This window comes from Ambystoma mexicanum, chromosome 2p (genome assembly GCF_040938575.1).
Source record: "Ambystoma mexicanum isolate Mex_15411 chromosome 2p, UKY_AmexF1_1, whole genome shotgun sequence".
NCBI lineage: Eukaryota > Metazoa > Chordata > Amphibia > Caudata > Ambystomatidae > Ambystoma > Ambystoma mexicanum.
The window spans coordinates 1,402,653,001-1,402,679,936 of NC_090923.1; the positions used below are offsets into that span (position 1 = coordinate 1,402,653,001).

Below are 26,936 nucleotides of genomic sequence, written 5' to 3' on the forward strand. Positions count from 1 at the left end.
CAACCATCCACCTTGCTATGGAGGCCTTGGAAGCTTGATAGCCTGGCCATGACCCACCGAAGGTGACAAAGAGTCTCCGATTTGTGGAAGCTATTGGTTCTGTCCAGGTAGAATTTTAGAACATGCCTGACATCTAGACAGTGCAGTAACCTCTGTGCCTCATCCTTGGGGTCCGTGAAGAAAGTAGGTAGCACTATCTCCTCATTGAGGTGAAACAAGGATACTACCTTAGATAAGTATGCAGGGTAGTATAAGGCTCTGAAGCCACCAGTGCCTGGATTTCGCTGACCCTGCGTGCAGACGTAAGACCCACCAAGACGGCTGTCTTAATGGTGACTAGCCTGATTTCCCCTGACGCCATTGGCTCAAATGGTTTATGCGCCAAGTCGCCCAAAACTACATTGAGGTCCCACACCAGGTGTGGCTTCTTGATAGGTGGATAGAGCCTGGTGAGGCTCACCAAATGTCTTAACTATCGGGTTGGAGGATGAAAAGACCACCTCCTCCAAATTCCTATAGGCTCTGATGGCTGCCAGATAGGTGCGGCATGTGTCTACTTGCACCCCCGAGTGTGTGAGGTATGCTGAGGAGGACAGCCCGTTGTCCAACGTGCAAGTCAAAGGATCGACTACCCTTGAATCTGCCAAGTGACAAAACCTAGTACACTTGCTCTTGTACTGGCTCCTAGTAGCGTCGCTCTTAGCGCCCTGTATGATGTCTAGGTTAGTCTGTGACAGATGCAGATGCTTTAATGGGACCTGTTCAGGAACCACGCTGCAAGGGCTAACCTCTGGGGAAAGGGGCGGGGTGGATGGCCATGCCTCCCTGCTCTGAGAGTAGGTGAGCTGGACCCAGCAGAAGGTGCACCGGGGGGCCGGTTCCGACAAGCTGAGTAGTTCTGAGAACCATGGCCTCGCGGGTCACCACGGGCTATCAGGATGACCCAGAGGTGCCGGGCCTCCCTACTCTTGCAGATTACCCTGTGGACCAGGCGAGTGGGAGGGAAGGCATACGCGGTCATGTTGTCCCATTTATTTGCATCGCATCGCCCAGAGAGCCCCAGCCCTGTCCCTACCAGGACGCAAACTGGGGGCACCTCCTGTTGGAGCAGGTGGCAAAGAGATCCACCTGAGGATGATCCCATCTGTTGAAGAGCCCCCTGAAGGACTTGTTCGTTCAACTGCCATTCGTAGTTACCCAGTCTGCTGAGCCTGACCGCCTCCTGGTTGTACTCCCCCGGGAGGTAGATTGCCCCTAAATGTATGTTCTCCAGGGCCCATTCCCAAATGCTTACTGCCAAGGTGCATAGGGGAGGAGACTTTAAACCAGCCCGGCAGGAAGGCTTTGAGAGCAAGCCAGATCGCCTTCAGCCCTAGCTACTTGATATGGGCCGCCTGTTCCTGAAGCGACCAAACTCCATGCACACTGGCTGTCCAGAGTGCTCTCCAGCCCTCCAAGGAAGAGTCTGTGGTGAGGGTAACCTGCGGTGCTTGTTGCCTGAAGGGCATGCCCATACGCAAGTTGTAGTCTGTGCTCCACCACACTAGGTCCTGGTGGAGATGGAGAGGGATGTTGACAAGTTCCACCTGGGAACCCCTCTCCTGACTCCGGGTGGCTGCAAAGTGCAGCTGCAATTGTCTCATTTTGAGACTCGAGTAAGGCACTGCCAGTAGACATGCCGCCACGATACCCAAGAGGTGTTGGTACCACCATGCCGAGGTCACAGCTCTGCTGAGAAAATGTCCCGTGGCCCTCTAGATGGCTGTGATCTTGTCCCCTGAGGGGAAAACTCTCTCAGAGCTTGTATTCCAGATGAGGCCTAGGAATGTAAGACTGTGAGTAGGCTCCAGCTGAGACTTCTTGAGATTGATGTAAAATCCCAATTCGTGTAGGGTATTCGTGAGGGAAGAGGCGGTGTTCTCCGGAGATCTCGCCAGTCGTTTAGGTATGGATAGACATTGTGACCCTGGACAATGAAAAGGGATGCCACCGTGTTTCTGAGTCTGGTAAACGACCCTGGGGGCCAAATTGAGGCCAAAGGATAGAACCTTGTATTGGAAATTAAAGGCCATTATCCTGAACCTTAGAACGGACCGAGGAGGCTGCCAGACTGTGTAGGTATGCATCCTTCAGATCCAGGGAGCACATCCAGTCTCTCCTGCACAGTGTCTCTGCAATAAGCACTGGGGTAACCATCTTGAACTTTTGAAGAGGGAGGGAAAGGTTCAAGGTGGAAAGGTCCAACATAACTCTCAGGCCAGCCTGGTTCTTCTTGTGTATGGCGAAGATCTGTGAATAGAACCCCATACCCAGCTGGGAGGCTGGGACTTCTTCCACTGCCTGACTCTCTACGAGCGATAGAATTTCCGCCAACAGAGTTGTTGTCCCAATCTGTGGGAGCGAAGTGGAGGAGAGAGGGGAGGGATTGGTAGGCGGTAGCCCGTGGACACTACTGAGAAGATCCAGGGGTCTGCGAACCTTGCGCGGCAATATTGTGCGTGAAGGGCAAGCCTGCCCCCCACTGAAGACACGTGGACCCGGAGAAGAGTGTCATGCCTTCTTTTCCTCTGAGGCTGGGGCTGAGGAGGGGGACTGAAAGAAGCCCTTAGTCCCCACCGTGTGCTGTTTGTGGCGGTGTTGACTTGGAGACCTTTCCGGCTGTCTTGACTTTCATTCCTGGAGCCCCGGAACCCGCTGAAGGCCTGCCCCTTGTCAGAACTCTGGTGCGTCTGGCTGTAGGTGTAGGTCTTGGGCGTGGACTTCGTGAGGATGGAGAAGGATTTTGCTGTCTAGGAACTGTCTTTCGTCTTATCCAGTTCCTCATCGGTGGTGGAATGAAAAAGGTTGCCACCCTTGAACGGAAGGTCCAATATACGCTCCTGGATGTCCGGGTTGAACTTGGTAGCCCACAGCCAGGCAGTTCTTCTCATGTCCATAGCGATGCAGATGGCACGGCCTGAGGTGTCTATATGAGCCACCGTGAATTCTATGATGTCCTGCGCCACCATTTTTGCTTCCGTTAGCCCCACCTTGAAGCGCGCCCGACTCTGCACCCAAATTCCAGAAGGAAGTCAGCTATTTCCTGTCAAAGCCTTTTATTTACAGCAGCGAGCATAGCGTCTGCATTATATTGACGAAGGTGCAGCGAGGCGTTGGAATAGTCGGACCTGGCGGGCAGAGCGCCACCCGCGAGCACAGCATGTCTGATTCAGCGGCACTGTTATAAATGGTGCCGGTGCATCCGACCTACCCATTCCCATTCAGCCCTATGGGGCCAAATGGGAATGGGGAGCATCTTTTATCTGGCACCTGCAAATGGGCAATTACTGGGTCCAGCAGGGCCGTAATGACCCAGTAATTGCCCATTCATGGGCACCAAAAAAAAAATGACACCGGCGGCAGCCGTGCCTGTATTACAGGCACGGCTACCGCCGATATCATAATGAGGCCCAATGTCTATGGTCTGTTGTGAGGCCAGGAGAAATGTCAAGCATCCCAATGTATGCATAAATTACTTCTCTATTGATGGAGTCACTTGTTTTGATTAATTGGGCTTTAGAGTCAACAGGATGGGAATATGGCACCATCAATGTACTGAAATCCAATCGTATTGCTAAAAATGCAGGAGCAGTGTTGAATTTCACATATGGTGACAGGCTGATTCAACTAGCCGTAACAGTATATAAATCAAAAGCTAGGCAGGCCTGCATCCATGGATCTGAAATATGAGGTTGCGCAAACCATAAATCATTACCAGTGAATGAAAAACATGTTCTAAAACAACTGTTAGGACTAGCTATGTCTGTGCCCAATATGGCTGTGCGATAGGTTGGCTACCAATCGGAAAACTATTTGCTACGAGGCTAGCTTTATATTAAATTAGCTAAAGTTGCACACTGACCTGAAACCATCTGTCTTCACAGATGCACTAATGGATATCCTCATCCAAAGTGGAATATTAAATATCCCATGGTTTAAACATGTAAAGACCAGCCTCTCACAGTGGTGTGGAAAAACCCTGAGAGCATAAATAAAAGCTCCATACTCCTGGTGAAACAAACTTCTCGATTCTATGTCAAGACCAGAGGTGAGAATTATGCTTCAACTTCTTTATTTTACTCTTCGGCAGTTTTAAATCTTTTTTTTTTATTTTTTTTTAAACATAAGGGAACTACAAAATCACTTGTAATCCTTTCAGCTTTGTAGTCCTTTCCTCAACTTCCTGCTCCTTGGACCCAGAATCTCACTTCCTGCCTACGACCCTTTCTCTTCTTTATATGCTTCTAACGGAATTTCACAACAATGTCTCATTTAGACAACCTGAGACGAACGGCAAAGAAAACTGCACCTGTGGGACTGCTGACCAACCGAACTTGCTTCTTCCTGTGCCTGTGGGTTAGGCTGTTACATGCCACTAGGACTCGTCTGATTAGCTATTCTTCTGTTCTTCCCCTGTTGTACGAGAAAGAACATCATGAGTGATGAAACAGAACACAACATTATCAGGTTTAATCAGTTACTTATGCATATGCTTGGCAGGAATAATGCTTGCCTCCATGTCTTTAATAGAATCAAGACTCCCTAATCTGTAAGCCTGGGTAATCGCATTGTATGTCAAGACCGGAGACTAGCATTATGCTAGTTTGAAACTCTACCCCCTTAAGGTGCGGATCACTGCCGGGTGTTCGCCTACGGATTTCCCTTCAATGAGACCATGCCCCGACGAAATGGCTGATCTATAAACTCCTAACGTTCAAAAGGCTTTCCTGTCTGATACTAGAAAAGCTAGAAAATTAAGCACATGCACGATAGGCGCAGAAACGGGATGAAGACTGTCGATACCAGCTCTCCCACATGTTTCGTGCAGCGTTATAGCACCCGAGGGCATCCATGATTCCTTGATAAGCTTGGCCCGAAATCCCTGCAGGCTCCATTGCATCTTGACACCCTCAGGCCAACAGTGGAAGGTTCCCCCATCACTCTCAAAGGGTGAAATTATCCAGTCGGGTTTGTGAACAGACTGTGGTCTTGCAAAAGTGCTCAAGGAAAATCCTAAGAAAGTTCCATCAGAACTGGAAACCATGCTTGCGATTTCCAGGTCAGGGACATGATCACTACTCCCACTCTCTCCCTGCTAACTTTTGCTAGTACTCGGCTCAGCATTATGAATGGGGGCAATGCGTACTGGAGCTTCCCTCGCCAGTTGTGCAGTAATACGTTCCTCCCTAGGGCATCTGGATCCAATCTCCAACTGTAGAACCTGGGGATTTGCAGGTTAAGCTTGGTGGCAAATAAATATATGTCTATGGCGCGCCAGATGGCCTCTAATGAAAGGAATACTCCCCTGTCCAGCTTCCAGTTGCTGGCATCCGTTGGGTATGGGGAGTTCCAATCCTTCACTACGTTCAGGGCTCCTTGGAGATATTCTGCTGGGATGGATATCCCATACTCTAGGCAGTGGTGCCAGATGTTTTTCGCTAACTCTGCTAGTAATCAGGACCTTGTGCCCCATAATGATTTATGCGGTGCACTGCTGACACGTTGTCCATCTTTTGCAGAATGCTGTAATTTACTTTGTCTTTTGTAAATAATAATAATAATGATAATAATTTGGCATGTATATAGCGCTACGAACCCTCAGGTATCTGAGCGCTGCTTACTATTACCCACGGTGTGTGGTGCTCATTTATCGACCTCGGAAGGATGAAAGGCTGAGTTTGGCCACGCCAGGATTCGAACCTGCGTTAGCAGGCTCTGCCGGATGTCAAAGCAAGCGCTCTACTCGCTGTGCCACTTGACCGGCCACTTGTTCGCCATAAAATGCTTTTATGGCGAACAACCCAGCTAATAGTTTGAGACAATTAAATAGAGTCCTAACTCTTTTGGAGCCCATTTGTCTCCTCTCTTTGGACCCGCATCTGGCCACCCCAGCCTGCTATGCTGGCGTCCGACTGTATAATTAGTTCTGGCACGTCCATTCCATGCTTCCATAATCTGATGCCACCATTCCAGTTCTGTCCTACCTTCTATATCTAGGGGAATCATCTGGTGACCCTTGAGGCTCTAATGTAGATATGTCTTTAGTCTTTGCAGGGCTCTGTAATATAATGGCCCTGGGAATATGGCTTGTATGGAAGAGGCCAACAATCCTACTAACCTCGCCAAAGTTCTCGAGGATATCATCTCTTTCACGAGACATAATCTGATCAGATCTTCTTCTAAAATATCAAATTGATGTTATTTCGAAGCACGTTCATATGGCGACTTCCGTAATGCAGTCAGAACTGTCAACTCTAATGCAGGTACACACTGATGCACAAGTGGGAGCATGAGTAGCAGCCCCTATTAGAAAGTCTTAATGGTTGGGTCTGCAAAAAACAACAATGCCAGTGTGTTTATCTGGCAAGGGTGGGAACGCCCTGGCTTTTTAACATGTGTATAAAACAATACAATGATGCAGTAATTCCGTCAGTATACTGATTTGCATCACCTGCTCTACAGTGGCACAGAGCAGGTTGTGGCCACAGGTGTCACAGGTGCCCTCTTGACAGTTGCAGTGACAGCCAAGAGTCTGCAGAGCTGCGGCTGCATTGAAGATACGCACCCCTCCTCCAAAAACTGCAAAACTGAGGATTCTGTCCTGGTGGCACATTAAACTGTAAATGTAAGCCATACTGGATTTAGGGTATAGTGGCCAGCATCTCGCATAGTTATCCCAACCACATTAAATTAATATCACACGTTTCAGCCCTATGGACCAAGTTCAGCTGAAGAAGGGTTATGTGTATTTGTTCCAGACAAGACACCCCACTTGCAGGACTGAAGCCTTGAACAGGATTGCATCTCGGTTTCTTTGTCAGGCAGGTAAACCCCTTTCCCCAGGGACAGCCACTCTAAAAGGAAGCTAGCATGAGAACTGATATCAAAGGGCACACCCATTCACAAAGGGCTAGGCCTCACATCGGGGTGCTGCATTACTTAAGGCCTTTGAATCTATCGAGAAAGGACCGGGGTGGGATTAGTGTAGCCAGGGAGACATCTGTACAGCGGAGGAAGACTTTTGCCATCTTGTTTCTCTCTGCCTCTCTTTCTAACTCCTGTCCCTTCCCCTACATGTAGGGCAAATCACTTTGGGTGTGATGTTAGAAGGGCAAAGTCCACTCATTCCAAGAGCGGGGATTGGACCCTTAAAGCACGCTAGCTGTTCCTTCGATGGTTTGATCACAGGTATGGATGTGTCCAACCCCGCTCCTAGAAAGCCAAGATCTTGGACTGGTGAGAGGACAGACTTCGCAGCATTGATAAAAATTTCTAGTTCGTTAACTGATTGCACTGTCCTCTGCATGCTCACCCAACTTCCATTTGCAAGGGGCCCTGTATGAGGCAGTTGTTAAGATATAGCAATACTTGAACTCCCACTTACCGCAGATGGGAGGAAACTGGCGCCAAGCATTTGGTGAACACACACAGGGTTTGGATCGGAGCCTGAAAGGTAGAACGCAGTACTGATAATGGTGGTTTTCATCGGTGAAGATGAGGTAGCGCCTGTACCTGCGGTGAATCAGGATGTGAAAGTAAGTGTTATCCAGGGCCACTATGGCTAGAAATTCCCCTTTTTCTATTCATGGAATTATTTGCTACAGTTTGCTGATTTTCAACCATGGACGCTGATGAATTTGTTGTGGCGAATCAGACCGAATATCGACCGCTATCCCCAAACTTTTTCTTTAACAGGAGATATTTTTAGTAAATCATTGCCCTCTGTGACAAATTCCACTGCCCTTTTCATGAGGAGCCTCTGAAATTCTCGTTACAGTCGAGTCAACTGCAGACTCCTCGACATCACAGGTGGGAAGTATGGTGGTCTTGCCATAAACTCTAGTGTATGTCAAGCACCGAGCTATATGATTTAACAGAATGCCTTTGACTTTAGTGCGCCTTGAAAAGACGCCCCAGAAGGGTGCTGTGCAGTGGAGGGTGAAAATAAATCGCCAATGAGTCAAGCTGGTTTGAACGTAGAAGGCTGGGAATGACTCAATCCTCTCCAGCACTCGTTGGCGGAACATCTTGTGGAGCTTTGCTAGTATCTGGAAGTGGCAATGTGTGAATACGTGGAATGCCCATTACTGTGGGATCTGGAAGGTGCCACCTGAATCTACGATTAACTCCCCTGAAAGCGCAAAGGTCAAGTTTTTGCAAGGAGCTTACCGTTCTGGCTGTGAAAATGTCAGATTTTACACCTTTCAAATGGTTGTCCATCTTCTTGAGAAAAAGGTCATGTTCATCGAAGGGCACGTACAAAATTTGAGACTAAACCTTTATCTTTGGAAGACCGCACTGTGGGCAAACTGGTGAAACACCCATCTGCAGCATCCATTACCGAATCAATAGCATGATCCGGGGCTATCTCCCCCCGCTCCCTTTAACAATACACATCTCCCTCATCCGGTAGGTCTGCTGGTAGATGTTCCAGGTACTTATTCATCTTGTGTCATTCTCGGGTTGTGATGGGGACAGAGTTGGCTGTCCTAAAGGTAATGAAGGTGGATGCTGCTAGCTTGCAGCGAATGGCTTCTAATTGTATGCCATCTTCGTCTGGAGGTGCTGTTAATGGAGATGCTAGATTTGGAAGCCTATAGCGTTGCACCACCGGAATGACAAAATCTGGCTTTGAATGTCCTCGTAGACAATACGGTGCAGAATCTGGTGCCATGCATTTCCTCTCAGGCAGGGCTGTAATTGTGGGCACTGACAGCACCACTTTCAGGATCGCCTCATCATTCTAAAGTTGGAATTGTTGCAGTTGACAGTATTTCTTCCCTTCAGTGGACACTTGCAGTCCAAACAACTCTGCAGCCTTGGCAATCATCATATGAAAGGATAGGACATCAGCAGTGGAGACACCCTACCACAAGAATCAGGCTTCTGTTGGTTAGATATGACAAAACCCTACTACTCATTCTCTTGTGGTGCATCCTACAGCAATTCACCCTCCTGGTTCATCTTCACCTAGTTGATCCTCAGAAGTTGAGTCATGAAAGGGCCCCCTAAAGGGTCCTCCCAAAGATCTGTATCCATTGGTTGCTCTACAGTAAAGTGCAACCAGACAGATGTGGGTGAAACGGTGTGCTTTGGTGGCTTTGACTTTTTGGTTGGAGCACAGGACAGTAAAGGGTCTTTGCTCTCCTTTTCGAGATGTAGGATTTGTCAAGTGCCTCTCCACCTGATGCGTTTGCTGTCACTCATTCAATAATATTCTGGAATGACTGCAGTAATGCTGATTGCGTCATCCAGAATAGGCAATAATATTGGCAACCATGTAGTCTCAATCTTGTGACCGGAGAGGGGTGGAGAAGGTTCTGAATACTGCAGCAAAATCAGATCTGGACGATCGGATATCTCCCTTATGGGCGACAATGTAATGATGTGCAAGCACACTGGCAAACATCACCGTGGATCACTTGCCCATTGACAACATGGATTTCACCGAAGACATGGACAGAGACTTGGTTGATGGTGCTATTCCAGTTAACTAGCTCGATCGCGCTGTCGACAAATGCTTTTTGGATTTATGATGCAAGGCTCTCATCGACAGTGCTTCCGGGTCCTGCCTGGGCATGGAATAGTGCCCCGCAAATTACCCATTGGCTGAGGAGCAGTCCGAATGAGACCCGGACTAAATTTGAGGGTTTTTACCGCTGGCGGCTCCACATGGTGCAGAAAAGGAGTGTTCCTGGAAGTTCTTCTGGTTTGTTCGTGCAGATGCAGCTCCCTCCACTGAAAAAGTTATTCTATTCAAAGAAGCATTCTTTTCTGGAGACCTGGAAAGCAGGGATGCGAGGGCTGTTCTGGCAGACTGCTCTCCTGTAAATGTCCCTCTTTTCCACCAAAAACATTCAACGTCCCCTGTGACTGTCCAGGAAAGTCTTTTCAGAAAAGTCTTTGCAGATGTCACAATCCTTCAACTATTAGTTTGGGAGGTTCATGATTTATTTGAATCCGAAATGACTGAGGGAGAAAAAAAGGAAAGTTTTTTGTTCGAAAATAGCTTTAGTTTTTTCTTCTGGTGGTCATTTCAGACAACCCTCTCCTACCCACCCCCCTTACTTACCCTTCGGCGGCACACTTCGCTGTGTGCCGCCAACTACATGTGTCCCTGTAAATGCCTGTTCCCTACACTTCCATGATCTGAAACTGGCACCGAAGGGTCCTCTTTTTTTCTTTTTTTTTAACAACTTTCTTTTTCTGGAAGCAGGGCACACACCCACAACCCCTGATGCCATTACAGTGAACAAGAATGTGGGGGGACTCCCCCGCTTCCCTGGTTCACTGTAATGGCACCGAATGAGAGCCTTGACCGAAATATTCAGCTATATCAAATGTTCACAGTCAAAATTTGATCAAATCTCCCAATCCTTTATAAATTTGAACAATTATACGGATTCCATTAGTTTGTCTATGTATTAAAGGACTCCTTTTTTTTCTTTAAATGTCCCTTTCTGTCAGTAAATAATTTGGGAGTTCTTGCCAGAGCTGTTATAGGCTCGAAAATGTATTACTGCAAAGCACAATTGGTAAACTGCTCTAAATAGCAAAATTCTCACTTTGTTTTACAAAATCAAGTGGAAAACATCTTTACTAACACTCCTTTGGGTGATCCCATGCCTATAACTCCAGAGTTGGCATTAGTTACCTGTATAAGCATGATTTCATTGTCATCTTAACCTACAATGGCCTTCACCACAATGATTTTGTTTTTCTAGGATTCCATTTTATGTACCTAATAAGAACCTGAAATCCAAAGATGTGCTGCTTCTATGATTCCCAAGTGTAAACTAAAATCAGTGGGATAAACAACCTTTGCAGTTCCGAGTAATTATCTGGCCCCACCTTACTGAATGGAGATCCCTCCATGCGCTTACTCTATTCAGGGAACATCTTAAAACCAACTGGTTTTAAAATTCCTTGGTAAGATGCTGGGTTGACTCATAGAATTTACGCTCACTAAGCACTTTAGTAACTTTAGGTCCTTTGTGTGAGCTAAGTATTTTTAACATAACATTGCTGCTTTTCCTCTTTGATGCTCACAAGTACAGATAATTGTGCTATTTACTAAGTGTACTGTACTTAACATTTTAGTGGCCCAAGTGTTATTTGGCACCCTGGTCCATTGGCTTGGACCTCACCATCAGGCCAGGGTGGGACTTAATACCACTCCTTTCCCATAGTCCCACTGCAAGAGAGGAAACCTGTTGACACTGTTGTTCTCTAGCATGGGTCTGGCATAGATTCACATGCTCATGAATATTCCCCGTCGTCAGGCCGGGAATCCTCAGTAAAAGAAAAAAACGTTTCACTTTCACTTACAAACTGTCTTTCTCCTATGAACCAATAACTGAGCTCTGGGTCATACTGCCCCAGCCAATGACTGCCTGCTCCCTAAGCACCTGCTCTGGCAGCCATCTTCAGATTTGGTAGCACGTAAAGTGGCAGTAAGACCAAGAAGAGCCGCAGAGGGGCAGGAGGGAGGGTTTGCATGTGAATCTATGCCAAAACAATGCTGGAGAACAACAGTTACAGGTAAAGTGACTTGTTCCTTTTCCAGCATGGGGTCTGGCATGGATTCACATGCTCATGAATAAGGAATACATAGCAGTACATCATTACACAACCATGGGAGGTGGCAAGGTTCAAGAGAAGCAATTACTCTTACCTCCGGAACAGGCTCGCCTTCAAGCAAATAGGTTGCATAGCACTGCTTGGCCGACCCTGGACTCCTCTCTGGAATCCTTGTCAACGCAGTAGAATCTCAAGAAGGCATGCGTGGATCTCCATGGCACGTAGCAGCCCTGCAGCAGGGGCACACCAGACAGGATGCCGTCGCATGGGAATGCCCAGGAATGATCTCTCGGATGGCCGGGCAACAGCTGGTTTGCCAACCGGTGACAGTGTGATGCAGCTAGAGAGCCACCTAGAGATGGAAGCCCTGGACAAAGCCTTCCCAGGGTTCACAGGACCAAAGTTCAAGAAAAGTTGAGATGTCTTCAGGAAGCTCTTCGTGCGTGCCACATTGAACTTCAGCGCATGCGCCGCATCCAGCGAGCGCAAAGTCCTCTCAGCCAGCGACGAAGGTGGCAGAACAAATGCAGGGAACACCAAAGGCTCGTTGAGGTGGAATTCCGACGGAACCTTTGGCATGAAGGAGGGGTGCGTCTGCAGCACCACCCTTGTGTCGTGGAAAGTCAGATAAGGCCTCTTGCAGGACAGGGCCTGGATCTCATCTACTCTCCTGGCAGAGGCCATGGCCAGAAGGAAAGCAGTGAGAGGGGCTTGATGAATAGGCTTGAAGGGGGACCCCATGAGCCTTGTCAGAACCATGTTGATTTCCCCAAGCCAGGGCAGGCGCCTTCACCGGCGGGAACGATCGAAGCAGTCCTATGAGGAACTCCTTGACTAGACGTTGTGACCAAAGAGAAGATCGTCCTGGAGACCTGGTGTAGCGGAGATAGCCGCCAGATGCACTTTGATGGAGGCGTGTGCCAGACCCGCCTCGGCCAAGGACAAGTACGGAAAGATATGCAGGGCCGTGACCCTCAGAGGGTTAATCTTCTGCATCCGGCACCATGTTGGGAAATGATTCCACTTGTGCCTGTAGCACTTAAGAGTCGACAATGCTCTGGCCCTGGCAAGGACCTCCCTACAGTCCGCTGGACGCTCGTACCCACCGAACTCTAAGGCTGCAGGAGCCAGGCCCTCAGGTTCAGCGATCCTGGGTCATGATGCAGGATTGCACCTCCTTCTCTGGTGAGCAGATCTGCAACCACAGGCAGCTTGACTGGTGGTGACGTCGACAGGCTGAGAAGGTCTGGGTACCAAATCTGTCTCGGCCACACCGGGGTAACGATCATCCTGCACCGGTACCGTTTGAGTTGATTGATGACTTGCAGCAGGAGGGGCAATGAAGGGAATGCGAACAAGAGCAGGCCTTCCCACGGGAAAGCAAACGCATCCCCCATGCTCTTTGGCTGGTGAAACCTGCTGGCGAATCTCTGGCATTTGGAGTTCGTCAACGTCGCAAACTGATTGATCTGGGGTCTACCCACCTGAGGAAAAGGCTGTGCACTTGATCCTGCCGAAGTTCCCAGCTGTGGCAAGAGCGCAGCTCCCCGCTGAGGGAGAATGGTGTTCTTGACTCCCGCCAGATGGAAGGGAACGAGGACAAGTCCTGCACCTCTCCTGAGAGTGCTGCAGATCTGGTGCCCCCTTGCGTCCTGATGTAGAACATCGTGGTGGTATTGTCCGTGAAGACCCTCACCACCTTGCCCTTGAGGGACGGAAGGAACGACTTGAGGGCCCAGAACACCGCCTGCAGTTACAGGAAATTGATATGGAGATCCTTCTTCTCCGGTAGCCACAGGCCTCTGGTCTGGAGACATCTGGAGTGGGTTGCCCAGTACTCCACAGATGCGTCTGTGGTGACCATCTCCTGGTATGGGAGGGCTCTGGAAATCAGTGCCCCCGGAGATGTTGGAGCACATGCCCCACCACTATCGCTCAACGGAACTCCTCGTCGAGAACAACTTTGTCTTCGAAGCTTCCGGACACCTGGATCTACCGAGCGTCCAGGAATTCCTGAAGGGGTCGCATCCGCAACCTGCAGAGTCTGATTAGGTAAATGCACGACATGGCGAGCAGCGACTTGACGGCCAGTAGCGTAGCAGTCTTCAGTGCCAACAGCCGCTGCACCTTGCCCACTATGGACGCTATCCTTTCTTCTGAGGGGGCCTCCAGACAGTCAACCGTGTTGTGCCTTGCCCCAGGAACAGCGTGTTCTGCGATGGAATCAAGCAGGACTTTGGAGAGTTCACAGAGAACTCCAGATCCGTCAGCAGCCAGACGGTCCTTTCCGTGTGTTCGACTGCGACTTCACTTGACTTGGCATGGATGAGCCAGTTGTCTAGATACAGATAGACATGTATCCCTTGTAGACACAGATGGGCCGCCACTGGTGCCAGGCACTTCGTAAACACTCTGGGCACCGACTTCAGTCCAAAGAGAAGGTCCTTGAACTAGTAGTGCTTTCCCTGTATGATGAAGCGCAGGAACTTTTGATGTTTCTCATGAATGGGACATAGAAGTAAGCGTCCTCCAGATCCAGCGACGTCAGAAAGTCGCCCTCCTCCAGCTGGCCGAGCACATGCTGCAACGTGACCATCCTGAATTTTTGGGATTTTATGTACTTGTTGAGTCGCCATAGGTCGTGAATGGGTCTCCAGCCCCTGGCCTTTTTTTTTTAACCAAGAAGTATCTTGAGTAGAGTCGGGAGCCCTGGAGTCACTTCGGAAGCAGCTCGAACACCCCCTTCTTTATCATGGCCCGCACTTCCTGCCGGAGCTGAGGGATTAGCTGCTCCTGCCATGCCACCGACGGTATCCGCGGACACTTCTGCTAGAAACCTGAGTGTGTCCCTGGGCGACAGCGTCCAGCACACATCGGTCAGAGAAGATGTTTTTCCACATGCTGACGAGGGCCGCAAGCCGGCCTTCCACCGGGGTGCATGGGTCGGAGCCAACTTCCTGGCCTGTTCAATCCTGCTTGGGGGCCAGCGTGCAGCCTTGGGAGAAACGATGATCGCGGCCACTTCGGAAAGCTTTGGACCCTCTGCCGAAAACCATCCTTGACCTGCCTGATTCCCCTCCTGAGGCACGAAAGGATGGACGATGTTGCAGCGTGCCCAGGGCATGTGCCATCTCTGTGTCGCTCTTGATGGCTTGCAACAATTCAACGGCCTTCCCAAAGATGCTGTCCCCATAGGGGACCCTCGTCTGAACTTCCTGGCTAAGTTGGTGGCTTTTAACCAGCCAAGATGACAGAGGCAGACACTGTTCCCCCATCTTTCGAAACTCTGTGTCCGCAATGTAGGGCCACGGTGATGGCATCATCCAAAGACACTTCAACCTCCTGGAGGATCTCCAACACCTCAACCCGTTTGTCGTCGGGGAGTAACTCCAATAGCGGGGCCATCTTGTACCATAGCTCTTTGTCATATCTGGCCAGGATCGCTAGAGCATTCGCCGCCTTGACCGTCGTAGCCGCCGAGTAGATAACCTTGCTACCCACAGCGTCCAACTTCTTCCCCTCGCTGTCTGGGGGGAACGAAGGCTGAAGATGATGAATTGGAAGACTTCTTTCATGCAGCCTCTGAGACCACTGAGTCCTGTGAAGGCTGTGACCGCAGGCACGTGGGTGCAGACTATGGCACCCGGTATTTCTTCTCCAGTTGGGGCTGAGGGATTCTTCATCAGTATCAGACCCTCATCCCAAACATAGTCCAGGAGAGGCACCGCCAGAATGGTCTTCCGCTTGGCCTCCCAGAGTTGATAAAGGAAACCTTCCTTCTTGGTCTCTTCTGGCGCTAGCTGGAATAGCTACGACGCGTGGGCGACCATGGCGTGCAACTAACCCACTTCATCCGGGGGTGAAGTCCTCAGAGGTGTCGCCATCTGCGTCAGTCGTCGTTGTGTCCATCTCTGTATTCCTCGGGGGGAAGGCAAGTGCAGAGGCTGATGAGGCAGCGTCGGGGGCCTGATCCTCTTTGCCGGCAGAGGGGCCTGGCACTACAGGGGCCAGCGCTGGTGGTGGCATCGGCATCCTCTTCTGCATCTCCGACACCAGCGTGTGGAGAGGCGAAAGAACATCCAGCGATAAGTCTCTGGAAGGTGTCGGGGGAGTAGGCTTGCTGGGCCCAGCGCCTACATCGTCCTCTTTGGCATTCCAGCCGTTGCCCTTGCGACGTTCGTCGTCGTCGTCCTCGGCGTTTCCGCCGTCGCAGTCATCGTTCATGTCCACGGGAACGTGTGAACAGACACCATGTCCTCTTCGTCTGAAGAAGAAATATCTGTGCCTTGGAGCACTGTGGAGGTCTCCACACCCCCACCCCCCATGAGGGGTGCACCTCGGGCTCAGTGATGGCATCGTCTTCTTCGGTGATTTCTCCACCTGTTTGGCTGAAGCCTCCCGTCTGGAGGGAGGGACACTCTGGGCGACGTCGGGGCACCCTTTCACGTTTCAAAGGGCAGCCGCCGCCAACTCGATCGTAGAGGATGACTTCATCTGGGCCACCTGGGCCTTCACGGACAGGTCCGACACCTTACCCTGTGCATTGGTCTGCTCCGTCTTCTCCCGCAGCTTTCCCAGGGTAGCCGACTTCCTCTTCGACGAAGTGAGCTGGAGCGATGACTGGAGATGGAGGCAGATGGAGAAGATGTGTCTTGTGCGGCGACCCCAATGGAAACGGACTCGCAGTGCTTGGCCTTATCTTGGGCCCACCATGGATGGAGCACCCTCAAAGGACTTAGAAGCCCGCTCCTCGGACTGGCCGGTCATGGGTGTGGCATGCCCCTGTTTGCCACATGGGCTAGAGGCCTTGGCATTGGCATTGAGGCCTTGGTGTCTGGGTCCCCAGCCTCTCAGTAGGGTAAACTCAACATACTGCCTTAAAAGGTTTTCTCAGCAGCAGCACACAGCATTTGCATCACACTTGGCACACCCTTAGGTACCCCTCGCTGAGTAGTCCCCCCTGCAACCGCTGACTGTGCGCCTCATTATGCGCACACAGGATAATTTCCTATGTGGCAAGGTTTGTGATGATGCAACACCCTTGAAGGAGTGGGTGTTTGCTAAGGGAGCCGACCCACCTTCTTGGAGTGCTCTGCTGTTTTCACAATGCCATGCCTCCATCGTCGTCCTCTCCTGCCAGGCCAAATCAACTCCAGCACTGTCACCTACCTTCTCGGTTATCAGACCCATGAAGCGTGTGTCAGTTGAGGCTTTCGCCGCCACTTTCTCACCCCCTCTACCCCTTTGGCTAACTCACCCCCTGACACAGCCCTCTTCATGCTCCACTCTGCTATTTAAGATACTCTCCATGTTCTTGCCCCTGTAATGAGGATCCGTTGGAAGCCCAAAGCCAAGTGCAACTCCTGGTACAACTCAGACCTCGCCACCCTTAAACGCAAGTGCAGGGTGGCTTAGAGGAAATGGCGTGCTTCCGGTACATCCTCTGACAAACTGGCCTGCCGCCTGCTCCAAAGGCAATACCGGCTCTCTGTCTGCACCAAGAAGAGAGCCCACATCCAAGTCAGCATCTCTGCAGCATCTAATAACTCGGCCGAACTCTTTCTGCAAGGCGCTGGCCAATCCTGCTGCAGTCCCCACCTCTCCTGTCCCCTCCCAGGCCCTCTGCACGGCCCTGGCTTCTCATTTCGTCTCTAAACCTCTCTCTCTCTTCCACTCCCCTTGCTCCCTCTACTCCCTGCTCTTCCTCTGACTCTTCTTCAGCCACCTCTCCTACTTCCTTCTATGCGCCTTTCCCCTGTTTCCCCCAGTCGAGGTTTCTAGACAAGTACGATTTATGAAAGTCTCGTAAAAACCAGTTCACCCCTGTTCCTCCAGAACCATCAAGGACCACATTGACACCTTGGCCCCTGCTCTGGCTGACTTCTGCAACCACTCCTTCATCACAGAAGTCTTCCCTTCTCCCCTGAAGCACTCCCTTGTGCACCCTGCTCTTAAGAAACCCACAGCCCACCCCTCCTGCCAGGCTAACTATCGTCCCCATCTCCATAACTCCCTTCCTGGGCAAACTACTGGAAAAACTGCCCATCTCCCAGCTTAATCTTCCCACCGAATATGTTGGTTGTCTCCATGACCATCAGTCTGGCTTCAGAACTGCCAGAAGCACGGACACTGCTCTCCTGATCATCCGTGAAGACCTGCTCTCCAACCTCAATTCCAACACCCGCTGTGTCCTCATCCTACTTGATCTCTCTTCTGCCTTTGACACGGTCACCCATGCCATCCTGGCACTTCTTGCCCACCGCATTGCGGTTTTCTGCCCAACTTTCAGTGCTATGCGGACGACACCCAACTCATTTTCAGGCTTCCTTCTGCCACTTCTCCTTCTCTCATCTTGGACTGTCTGCTATCCTGGAGTGGTGCCCAGCCAATGATCTCTGCCTTAATGCCAGCAAGACCAAGATTCTCCTTATCGGCACTCCTGCTCCCTCCTTTCCTGTCACTCTCTGGCCGGCCTCACTTGGCCCTCTCCCTGCTCCCACCTGTGAGGCTAAAAACCTCAGGGTCATCTATGACTCCACACTCTTCTCCTCTCCTCACATCTCTGACATCTCTAAGAAGTCACACTACCAGCTGCACCTCCTTAGAGGTATTTTTCCTTTCCTCTCCTTCCCCCAGAAGCTCACTGTCTCCAGAGCTCTGGTTCTCTCTAGGCTGGACTACTGCAACAGCCTCTTTCTAAATCTGCTGGCTTCTACTCTCCGCAACTCATACAGAACAGGACTGCAAGACTTGTCCTTGACCTCAAGCCCAAGGACTGTATCTCCCCAGGACTGAAATCTCTGCACTGGCTCCCAGTGGCTCAGAGGATTAACTTCAAAACCATCTGCATTGTCCACAAGGCCTTCTGGGGCCTCAATACCTCCTTCTCAAGCTCTTCGCTCATCCGCCTCCAACTCTCTCAAGGCCAGTCGCTTCTCCAAGCAACGAGTTGGTGGTATATCTTTCTTCGGCTGGGGCCTGCCTCTGGAAAAGCCTCCCTGCCTCCCTGAAACTTGAAAAACATCTCCGGAAGCACTTCAAAACCTTTCTCTTTGCTCCTCCTCTCTCCTGCTGAACTTCTGGCTGAAACCGAAACTGCACTGGTCACCTGGCTACTCTCTGATTTGGGGCCCAGGCCCCCTCCCCCACCAGTTGCACCCCTGCACCACCTCCCTGGCATCCCCCGCACTTGGGGACTGTTTTCTGTATCCCTACAGCCCTCTATCAGTACTCGACACCTGATGTCTGCACTTACCCTTGCACTGGCTGCCAGCTGGCTGCACTTTTATTTATTGCTTTATTTATTCTATTTATTTTACTGTCGTTCCCATGTACTGTACTGCCCCCTCATCCCCCCACACTTGCGATCTCAATATCACCAGGCCCAGTAAGATTGTTGTCTCTGTTTTCCCCCTGTTCCCCCTCCCTTGCCTCGTCACGCCTTGAAACACTTGTGTATAGGCGCGTTATAAATGCCATGTCATATCATACCTCTCAATGGCTCCTCAAGACCGATGGCCATACGGCACACCTCTCCACAATGGTTTAAGTTTGAGCCCTCCCATGTGGCTAGGCAGCCCTCCTACCCCGCCCAGGCTCTGACTCAACCAGGATATAGTATGTTTGTATATAGATACCCTGTCTGGCCCAATATTCTATTCCAGTAAAACAGAGGTTCTGTTTCCCCCTGATGCTGACCCCATCAACAAAGATTCGCCAACTCGACCCCCACAGCTGTCACATTTAACCTACTCAATATCTGGAAAATCTCCCCCTTTCTCACCTTTAACTAAACCAAAACGAAGCTTGGTCTTTCTGCTTAGAAAGCTGGATTACTGCTCCAGCTTCATGTGAATGCCTCTTTACACCTTTTGATAAAATTCCAATGTTGCTCACATAACTTCTACAGCTCACACAACTTCAACAGCTCACAAACCACTCAAACCTTTGTGCATCACTTCCCGGTAGACTGTCTGACAATGCAGAATCAAACCCTCCTATAAATCCTGCTAGTCTACAAATCTATTCATAGGATGCTGCCACGCTTAAACCTGGCTGAATCCATTGCTCACTACTTGCCCACTCACTCTGATATGCAGCTTTCCTCAACCTCTGTTCTCTGTGCTCCCTCCTGCCTCCTGCCTCTTCCTTCCAACTACTTGCCTCCTCCCACTCCAACTCCCTTCCCCACGATGTCAAGTTTATCTCTGGCATGTCAGTCTTAAAAATGTCCCTAAAAAATTCACTCTCCCTTTCAAAGGTGTTTCAGAACGGGCATCCGATATAGCCTTTCACCTTTGATTCACTTCCTCTCCCATCCCCTGTACATACGTTTACTGTGCAGGACAATCCTCTACTGCATTTACTCTAGACTTCATGGAGAACCGGGTCTATTGCGCGGCCCCAACAGCTTGTTGCTGCAACTGCTTGGACTGGTAGACAAAAGGGTCGACTTATCCAACTGATCAACCACTTAATGGCGAGCAGGGATCCCAACCTACAAGGTGAAGAGGATGGTGGGGTGAATGGTGGTGGTGTGCTTGTAAGTTGGGGAGGGGGCTTGAAAAGATAGTGGGGGTGTGCTTGTAAGGTGGGGAGGGGGCAAAGGTGGGAGGATGCATGGTTGGAATATACTTGTAAGGAGAGAGCGGGGGCTGGAGTGGCAGGGTTGGGAGTAAACAAGGGAATAGGGGGGCGGGTAACTACAAGGGTGAAACAGGGCAGGGATGGTAGGGGTGTGTGTAGCTGTTGGAATCATACGATTGGACAAAACCAATAAATCGAGTGATTAAAAAAAAGTAATTGCAGGTTCTCAAACAAGTAACGAAAGGATATGAAAACTAAAGCTTGGATCCGATACTATAGAAGAGCAATTTGTAAGGACTCCTATACAAATAAATAAAGGCGATCTGCCTCAATAGGCAGCCCTAGATGGGAGAGGTTGAATGGAGCCGGATGCCAGAGGCACCACAATTGCACCTGGGCTTAAGGATTGTAAGCTCAGAGCGCTTGCTCATTTGGTTCTGGCACTGGCATTTCCAATCAGACAAACTCAGAATTGTAGGAGTGAAGATGCTAGCACACAAGAAAACAGGTAAAAGAATGCCATTGTACTGGAAAAGCCAGAATTAAAAAGAAAGTAGACAGAAGAACAAAGGAAAGAAAAGCTTAAAAGCAAAGAGGTTATGCCAATCGGACAGTGAACTCATGATATAATAAGAAGTTGAGATAGCAAGGGGGTAGCTACTGAAATCTTCATGCAGGGTTATGAAAAAGAACAAGGCAAGCGGAGGCAATGTTAAGATGAGTCACAGAACATTATAGAGGATAATGACAATTAAAGGTTTTTCCAGGAGTATAGATTGGAAGAACAGTTGCAGGAAAATAAAGAGGGGTCGAGAGGATTTCAAAACGTAGCGTGTGAAGTCCAAGTTCAAAAGGGTTTCGAAAATCTCTCAAAACAGTAGTCACAAACAACTGCTACCTTTAGATCATTGAGTGCAAGTGAAAGAAGAGATCCAAGAACAGGCACCAAGGAGAGGGGTGGAAGGATTAAGTTTGTTACAGAATCTAAAGTCAAGTTATCGAGGGTGGCCAAGGGTTAACTTCCAATCAAGAATGAGGTAAAGGCAGTCAAAAAAGGGTAGTGAAAGGTCCATCAGAAAGGGTATTAATATTTTCCTTCCTTGGAAAAAGTCCAGAATGCCACACAACGGACCTGACTGCTATGCTTTTGACTTATTAATAAATGGATCGATTTTCAGAGTGACAAGACTACGACATTTCTTTCACCGAAAAACAGGACATTAAAAAAGATAAGGTGTATTTCAAACAGGGCTGTTACTTAAAAAAATCACATTGTTTGCTTCCATGCAACATGAGGTCAACTGAAATGATACTTCCATCTTTACCTTTATGATGTTCTGGATTTTGATATGGCAAAGGCTCATCACGGAGTGTCTCAGCTCCTAAGTGAACCGTTGCAGGATTGTATTCAATGTCCTCAGGGAAGCTTTCCTTGTTCAATTTCTGATGTGATAAGGTCATGTCCTCTACGCTTAGTGAACTGGCAACTTCCTCAAATCCTGCGACCGCAGAAGCAACCTCCTTGCTTTCATACTGCTGTGACAAACGGGTAACCTCGATGCCTAATGGAGAAGATGCTGCATCAAGTCCCAAAACATCATGGATTGAATTCTGCCCTGGTAAACACTCATCGTCAGCAACTTCATGTGTTACTGGAATAGCAACAGCATCAATAGATAACGATATCGGCACAGTTTCCTTATCTTCCAGCATGTCAGTGGATTCTGTGTGTTCTACAGGGAGGAAAGTGGGTGGAAAAACAACGGCAGTTATCAAAGGTATAGCTCACGATGGTACCAGGTCATTGTTTTGCATCTTCAACTAAAACATTAGAACATGTGTTTAAACGTTAATTCAAAGTTGAAGGACCATCGTGAGCAACATCAACTGTTAAATAGATTGCAATTAATGCCATTGTGATTAAGAAAGAAGCTATGAAGTGTATACCATCATCTGAACGTGCTCTTTGAAGAAAAACAAATACATGGCAATAAATGGTCTTCTGGGGTGTTCTTTTGGGTGAAGCAATTGGCATTAAATCTGAGTGGAAGTAACCAAGCAAAAGAAGTTCTGCCTCAAGCTAATGGAAGCAAAGAATTGGGTGGACTTGCTTAGATGTTTTGATTCATTATACCACTAGTGAAATCAAGCTTTTGTAACCCAAGTTTCATTCCAAGAGATGTCGGGTATTATCACCACATTACAATAAGAATTCCCGGGGTACAAATCCTGGGACACCTGGTAGTGAAGAGTTCAGACTTATCAACAGTATCATTACCGCCTTTTAGCATGTCCATGACCCCATTAGAAAGAGGGTAACGTTTTGTATTGACTGCCACACTTATTTAACAAATCGTTTCTGAAAGCAAGAAAGTAGGCAGTCAGAAAGTAGGCCACCAGAAGGGAGCCTCTCCCCACCAGATACAAAGACATTATGTGAAATAACAGATATTGATTCACAGAGACATTCACTTGACATGACAGGTTGTCGGATTGTGAAAGGTAAAATATAAACCGAGGCATGAAAACTATGCAACAGATGTCAGGGAAAGTGTAAGAAATCAGTTGGAAATGGAAGATAGTTTTAGAGTTTCACTAAGAAGGGAAGTCTTATGTTCCTTTTTAGTCAACCACAGAGATGCAGACAAGGTGTCTAAAAGAAAATGGGAAAAAATAAATCAGCAGAGTCAGTGAGCGTATTATAAGTAGCAGAGATCAATACTTTGTATTATGGACAATTTTAAAGAAGGAAAAGAAAGAATGTGTCCATAAAAGTTGAAGAAACATGTAAAGGACAGAGTCAAACCGTACCGAGCTGGTTGGCCTGGGGACGAGAGAAGTGTCAGAATTTGCTCATGCAAGAAGTTAGGTCAATGGGCGTACTTTTTAGATCTTTGCAATGAGAGAAGAATGAAGGTCACAGGAAGAAACAGCAAGAAGGTGAAAATCAGGCAACAAAGGACAAAATGCATCAGCAACTTTCACTAGGGCAGCCAAGTATAAAGGCCAACTTTACTTTTACAGGAATCAAAGTTCATGTGAACTTATTTTTGGAGAGGATCTGGTGACCAGAAGAAAAACACTTTTGAGTCCTAAAGAAATTTACAAATTAAACACAATCTCACACAGGACATAGGATAAAAATGCACATGCCTGGATGGAAAAGACAGAAACATCACAATGGACACAATGATGCATGCACCAACCAATCTCTTCCAGAAGGAAATAAAAAAAAATATACATTTTATCGTGGATAGGAAAAAGAAAAAGAAAAGTACAGCTCTCTGCAGTGGGTAGGATTATGGTTAGGGTGAATGTGTTCGATCAGAAATTAAAGAAATGGAGAAAACAAAGCTGGCCGGCAGAGGTAGTAGCGAAGAGGAGCTGCAATAAGCAAACAATATAAAGGTGTTGGCATTTACATCTATGGCCCCCAATTTCTAAACCTCATTTGAACCATATAGCTTCCACTCTCACTGCAATCAAACCATTCAAGCATGATAGCATGACGCTCTGCCGAAATGTAATTGATACCGAATTTCTCAATCTCTAAGCCCCAAAATGACTCCACCAACCCTCATTCATCCAGCAACCACAGCAATAACGGACAAAAACATGTCCTAAGCAAAGAAAGCAAAAAGGGGTGGATGTCACTGCAAACCATGTATCAGTCAGTGCTGACATCCTAACAACTTTTTACCTACTTTACTCTCAGAAAGTCAAAAAATAAAAAACAAACACTTTGACACACTGGAGATCAGTCATGCAAGATTTGATCAGTCCCAACCTGGATTATTGTAATGTCTTGCTGGAAGGGGGCATGGTTTTTCTCACAATCAGTCTGCAAGTTCTCTAGAACTCTGTAGCCAGACCTATACTCAATGTGAGCGAATGAGACCATGTTTGCCATGTTCTGCACTGGCTGAAAGAGTGATGCCACTAAAGGAAATCATAAAAGTCCACAAAGCACTATAACAAAATGCCCCTAAATACTACGACAACCTAATTTTCCCAATACTCTTCTTGAATGAACCTGTGACAAACAGACCTTCAAGACCTATCCATGAAAGGAAGACATGGGGCCAGACTCTCAATTGCCTGCTAATTATCTGAACACTAACATTCTCCAGTTTTGAAAAACAACTGACAACCTGTGTGTCCAACCAAACTGAACTATTTTTGCTTTCTTTGAAGTCATTGTGCCATAAACAAGGATACTTCTTGTTTGTATGGTCTGCCCCTTACTTGTGTCCAAAACAAAGAAAGACACAGGCCCTCATTACGACCCTGGCGGAAATCGAAAAACGATGGCGGAAATGCAATACCGCCATCGAATAGCGCTCGGTGCGACTATGACCCGTCACCGCAAAGTACGATGCCATTAGCGACACCGTAGTGAACGCCAACGCTAACTGCACCAAGTACGCGCGCGCGCGCCATGCCAAACCGTAAATACCACCATGGTGCAACGGTACGCGAATTCCGACCCTAGCGGACATGTACCTAACGCCATCAAGCACGGCGGAAAGTACCATTCCGCCATGGCGAGAAGTACGGCATCGCGAATCAACCGTAAACGGCCCCACTGAGTGCCTGTACACCGCTCCCTGCCCACAAAGTACAACTCCCCGTAGGTGCAATGAAGTCACAATGCAACCAGTGAAATGTACAAGTCACCCATGCATGCCAACGAACAAAAGAATCACAAGAGGGGCCAATGGGAGCTGCAGGGCACAGATGGCACGAATACAGAAGCCATCCCAATGGACATGACCACAGTCCCCCACCAAGAAACGCACGCAAACACAGGCACCTGTGACCAGCAATATTCCGAAAATCACATCATTCCACCAGTCCACCTGGCTGACCTGGCTGACCGGCATCTGTTACACAAAACCCAATCCCCCGCCCCTGAGCATGACAACATTCAAACAGTCATATTGGCAGCCCCCATCCCTGACCTCACTGGGCTTCGTAGGCAAACGCGCCCAGCACAGTACCACGCAACTAAACTCCGAAGCTGGAACCCAATGCAGATCTCCTCACAATACATCGCTCCCCAAATAGGAATATGCCAAATCACTTGCAAAGAAGAACGCTACACGGGCCAAATCAGAATAGAAATTTAATGCACAACAAAATCACCAAGCCCATACAGCCATTAGGCCATGAACTCCAAAACACATTTCACCATTGTGGGCTGCATCCGCAAGAAATGACCAGCTACTACTTGTGTGACGCCCTGTTCCATCATGGTACACAGAGCCACATTCACGTACGAAAAGGCAACATGGAAGCGCACAGAACCGCAGGGCCGTCCCAATGGGGAGGCACTAGTCCAGCTGAAAGGCCGAAATGTTGCTCCGAGCCACTAGTACTGCGTAAGGGCATGTGGCCCATTGGCGATCGTCCCATAAGATCGTAATGCTGCTCCACTGATTAACACGAAGCAGCAGGTGTCGGGAGTAAAAGCCATCTGCAGGAGTGGCATACAGATGGCAGTGGCAAAAGGGGAGGAGATACCTGTCAACCAAAAGAAAAGAAAAAGAACAGAATGGCCATCAGAACTACATTCGAACAACTCACTTCAATGATCACACTAAATCCACAGCCATATGCATGCTAGCCCACTCCAAAGGATCATCACCACCCCAAAACCACTTGCGACTCATAACCATCTATATCGAGGTGTAAACACCATCACAAACGAGTGTACCTGTGCATGCGTCTGTGAAAACAGAATCCATCAGATGGGAATGTTAACGTGCATGGACTCAAGTGTCTGAAGGCGCGTCGAGACAGGGAGGGCTCAACAAGGCCAGATAGACGATGGTCCCACTATGGCAGCCCTGCATCACATAGCGCAGGGGAGGCGGACAGATTCCAAGAAGCCCTGTACATGGCAAACTCTGTATCAAATCATCTGCCCATGCATCCATTCATCATTCCCTCATCCCGGTATAAAAACGCCTGAATATTTACTCACATAACATTAGAAATATCCATTGAGTCTGTGCGTTATGCAGCCTGCAAAATCCACAGTGCCCCAGCCCGTAATTCCTGTGTTGTGAAGTAACATGTATTTGGGAACGTCCGGCCTCATCGCCCACGTCGCTATTGCGCATCCCAAAGTATTCATATCAATCATTGCATCCTCGCCATGGCCCCTGTCTCAAGGACATTGAACAATAGAACGTTATATTTGCAGTCAGACCTGTGGGCATCTCCTCGCCGCTAGCTGAAAACCGAAAGCGCCGCCCTTCGAATTCCTCATTTGCAACATCACGTCGAAAAGGCATCTGTGGCCGTTTGAAATCACAAATTAATCCATCTAGTGCGGCTGTGTGTGAAAATGGCAACTGCCTTCACCCACAAATGGGACGCCCCGCCCGTCGGTGCAACTCGGTACAGTGATGCATGAGGGCCCACCGTTACTCGAGTACTGTGTTCCACTGACCCTTCACAAGTCTGTTCGCGACTGCAAAGATTGAATGTGAAACAATGGGACCATAGCCGAATGAACATATCAACCAATGTTACACGGCCATCGGGTACAAATACATGATTGCAATAGCAAGCTGCCATTCCTCGAATTGCAGCGTTGTGTGCGGGACGTGCTCGGCCAAAGGGGAGAGCAGCTTGCACAGGTGGAATGAATCACCACAGGTGGAGGCCATACAGCATGAAAACACATAAATTGCACACCCAGTCTCCTCCCACAACCACACCCA

At 48.8% G+C, this 26,936-nt stretch overlaps 1 protein-coding gene across 30 annotated transcripts in view; it reads right to left on the minus strand.

The window, feature by feature from the left end:
* The window catches only part of MAP4 (microtubule associated protein 4), a 2,534,981-nt gene that overhangs the window by 1,278,154 nt on the left and 1,229,891 nt on the right, over positions 1-26,936 (minus strand). For 28 of the 30 annotated variants that reach the window (XM_069645850.1, XM_069645857.1, XM_069645873.1 and 25 more), the window contains one exon: positions 21,531-21,938. The exons of the other annotated variants lie outside the window; for them this stretch is intronic. In XM_069645850.1, the coding sequence (XP_069501951.1) occupies positions 21,531-21,938 (408 nt within the window). The remainder of the gene's footprint in view (positions 1-21,530; positions 21,939-26,936) is intronic. 30 annotated transcript variants of the gene reach the window in all.